The sequence below is a fragment of the Nicotiana tabacum genome, chromosome 3, assembly GCF_000715075.1.
Source record: "Nicotiana tabacum cultivar K326 chromosome 3, ASM71507v2, whole genome shotgun sequence".
NCBI classification, from domain to species: Eukaryota; Viridiplantae; Streptophyta; class Magnoliopsida; order Solanales; family Solanaceae; genus Nicotiana; species Nicotiana tabacum.
In genome coordinates this window covers 107,602,389-107,606,426 of record NC_134082.1, presented here as the reverse complement: position 1 = coordinate 107,606,426, position 4,038 = coordinate 107,602,389, and the positions used below count along the sequence as shown (strand labels likewise).

General features: G+C 39.6%; 1 protein-coding gene across 1 annotated transcript; it reads right to left on the bottom strand.

The window, feature by feature from the left end:
- Nucleotides 1-2,244: 2,244 nt before the first annotated feature.
- On the bottom strand, nucleotides 2,245-2,847 carry LOC142176978 (uncharacterized). Its single transcript, XM_075245222.1, has one exon. The coding sequence runs from the start codon at nucleotides 2,845-2,847 to the stop codon at nucleotides 2,245-2,247; it is 603 nt and encodes a 200-aa protein (XP_075101323.1).
- Between the last annotated feature and the right edge of the window lie 1,191 nt (nucleotides 2,848-4,038).

The following is a 4,038-nucleotide window of genomic DNA, read 5'->3' as shown; positions in this document are numbered from 1 at the left end:
AATTTATTAGAACTCAATTGCTGATTCTATACGTTGATGGTAAACACAAAAACCATCAATCTTGTAACTTTATTCAAAGATCTTAAGGGAACCCTTATGACCCAAGGGAACTGGATGTAAGTACCACAATGGTACTGAATCAGTGTAAATCGTGTATGTCTTGCTCTTGCTCTTTACTGCTTTTACTCTTTCTGTCTCGTGGTTAGTCAACTAATACCTATATTAGTCGACTAAATTTTAACTAGGCAACAATTCACTCCCCCCTCTTGTACTTTCAACAACAAGATATGTGGTCAAGAGATCATCACAACTACTGAACGCGAGAGATATACATCGGGAATGGCATCAAATGTGGAGACGTCATACAGAAGAGCATTTAAGACGTGTGAGCAACAAAGCCTAGTTTACGATCATCTTCATGATTTAGGCTTTTGTATAGAAAAATGTCTACTTCCTTTTGTCTATACATTTTTGAATGTATCAACTTTGTACTATTGAAGCAATAAAACATCTTTTATATTTCAACGCAAATTGTCTTCTTTTCCTCATAGATATGTGCCTCTACACTTGGAAGAATTAATGTAATGATCCGATGACGCCAAACTTTTATTTTTTTAAAACTCATGCGATTGAACTTTGAATGAAAGTCTAAGTTGCCTACGTACCTCGGTGAAGAGGATCAAGTCATAACGTAGTTCAGAGGGATGAGTTGTTTTTGTCACTTTTGGCTAAGCTGCCTCTTTCGAGATTTTCAACCTAGCAGACACAATTTTTTTGGTCGTACACAGTTTAGACTCATGCGGGTCAGGAGTGTAGCAATGTGCAGTTTAGGCTCATGCATCTAGGAGCGTCATGACTTGCAGTTTACGCTCGTATGTCAAGGAGTGTAGGTAACTTTCATGGGAAGTATTGTTTCAGAAATTTTTCATTGATCAGACCAACTCTAAGACCATCCTTATCAACAATTTTATATGTGCCACTTGAATAGGCTTCCTTCACAACATATTGCCCATCCCATTTTGAGGTAAACTTGTTGCCTATGCATTTGTTGAGGATTATGGGTCGTTGAATAGCTAGGACTAAGTCTCCCACTTGGAATGATCGTGGCCGCACTTTCTTGTTGAAGGCTCTAGCTAGTCGAGCTTGATAGCGCTCCAATTTTTGTTGCGCTTCCAATATTTTCTCATCCAATGCCTCTAACTCTGCTAGGCAAAGTTGAGCATTCTCTTCGAACGTGAGTCCTTCTTGGATTGCGATCTGCAATGATAGAATTTGTTGCTCCAACGGAAGGACTACTTCTACACCATACACCTAAGAGTAAAGAGTTGCTTGTGTAGCAGTTCTGAAGGTAGTCCGGTATGCCCATAAAGCTTCACCAATTTTCTCATGCCAGTCTCTCTTGTTCTTTGCAACAAATTTCTTCAAAAGGTTACCAAACGTCTTGTTAAAAGCTTCAGCAGGGCCATTGGTGGGTGCATTATACATTGAAGATTTATGTTGCTTGAAACCAAATTTCTCGCATAGACTCCTCACAAGCTTGTTGTCAAATGGCGTTCCATTATCAGTGATTATGTATCTTTGTATGCCGCACCTAAAAATAATGTTCGACTTGATAAAATCGGCAACAGTTTCCTTTTTTACTTTCTTGAGTGGAACAACTTCAGCCTATCTAGAGAAGTAGTATGTGGCAGCCAATATATACATCTGTCCCTTTGATGAATTTGGAAGCGGTCCAACGACGTCAAGTCCCCATGCATCAAAAGGCCATGAAGCTACAGCTGTATGAAGAGGCTCCGGAGGTTGGTGGATATAGTTGGCGTGGAATTGACACACTTGACATCTTTTGGCATGTTCCATGCAATCCTTCACCCTTGTCGGCTAGTAGTAGCCTGTCCTCTTGATGCGAAAATGGATCTTAGGACCAGATTGGTGTGCTCCACATGAGCCAGAATGCGCTTCCTCCATCACTTGGTGGGCTTCTTCTTTGTCAAGATATCGCAAGAATAGTCCTTCAAAAGAGCAGCGAAATAATGTCCCCTTGTAGAAGATGAATCGTGGTGCTCTTTGTTTGATGTATGTTCTTTGTCGCGGATCCTCAGGTAACTTTTTATGTTCAAGGTACTCTATCAGTGGTTGCCTCAAATCTTTTTCTTCAATCACTCAAACAGATGTATGATGACTATCATTGATTTGAAGATCAAAAAGTCTAGGAATAACCCATCGATGACACACATATACTTTTGGTTACTCATTCTCTCCCAGTGCCATCGTCGTGGCCAAGTTAGCCAAAGCATCAGCCTTGCGATTTTTTTCTCTTGGGACGTGGTTTAAGAACACTTGGTTGAATCTTTCAAGTAAACCAGAAGCATATTGATGGTATGGCAAGAGATATTCCTTCTTTACCTTGTAACTCCTCAATAGTTTGTTGATGATCAGCTTAGAGTCGCAGTAGATCTCCAAATGTAGAATCTTCATGTCTAATGCCATTTCGAGACCGACGATCAAAGCTTGGTACTCTGAAACATTGTTGGAACATGTTTCACCTAAAACAAAGGAGAATGGCAAGACTTGTCTTTCTGGAGAGATCAACACAACATCTGCCCTCGCACTATTACGACGTGTAGACCCATCAAAGAACATTGTCTGTGGTGGAAGTTCTTCAATGAATACAACGTCTTCATCTGGAAACTCATCTGAAAGCTCCCATTCTACCGGAAGAGGGTGACCAAATAGAAAATTGGCTAGTGTTTGTCCTTTCACAGCCTTTTGAGGTGTGTATGTGATCTCATATTGGTTAAACAATATGGACCATCTTGCAAGGCGTCCAGAAACAATGGGTCGAGTCATCACAAACTTCACGGGATCTTCTCGAGAGATGAGTTTCACTCTACAGTAGGGCTGTGCATTTGGATCGGATATCCGAAATCTGATCCGATCCACTCTATTTTGGATTTTCGGATTGGATACGGATTGTGTTATATGAAATTTCGGATTTTCGGATTGGATTCGGATTGGTATGATTTTAATCCGATCCGATCCGATATCCGAAATTATATGTACCTATATAAATACACACTAAAATTTTAGGGTTATGCTTATTCATTTTTCACACACCCTCTCACTCACTTAGATTTTTCCGCCTCTCTTGCACCTCTCTTCTCTTCAGTGAAGACTAAAAGAGTCTCAATGACTCAAACTTCCGATTTTACTTTGATTTTATATCTCTTTCTTCCGCCTCTCTTCTCTTCTCTTCTGTCTTTTATGTCTATTTTATGTTCTATTCTTCAACTTTTGATTTTATTTTGATTTTTTTTGTTTTGGTAGATGGAGATGAGATAGAGACATCGAATGAACTTTAAATTGTTGAAAAATTTTGTGACAATCCGATCCGACAATCCGAAAAATTATCCGATCCAAAGTTTAAAATCCGATCCAATCCAATGTTAATTCGGATCGGATTCGGATTGCCCTTTTCGGAATCCGAAATCCGAAATCCGAATCCGAAATAGGCTAAATCCGATCCAATCCGATCCGTGCACAGCCCTACTCAACAGGCGTATAGTTCAACTCAGCTCCTATTAGAGTTCGACTGAGGTAGTACAAGGCTTGTTCCTTTCCTTTCTCATTCTCTTGAGCAAGTAGTGCTCCAAGTGAACATTTATGTTCCACGATTTAGAATATCAATGGCTTCCCAAGCATTGGCACCCCTAACATAGGTGGATTCAGCAAGTATCTTTTGATGCTTTCAAAAGCATTTTGACATGACTGATCCAAATGAAAAGGGATATCCTTGGAGATGAACTTACGGATGAAAATAAACTGCAACAAAAATAATATGAAGAAAAAGAGATTTTATTGATGAATATTTGTACAATTCTTTATATCCCTTGATTCTCCTCTATGAAATTCTCCGTGATTCGAAGGCTTGAGAAACGTCTTTCTCGAATGTAGGACAATGTAGACCTCCTTGTGATGTATTTAATCGCCAAGAACGTCGAGCAGTACTTTGTTGTTTCGGGTTGATCTCCGGAAAGAACT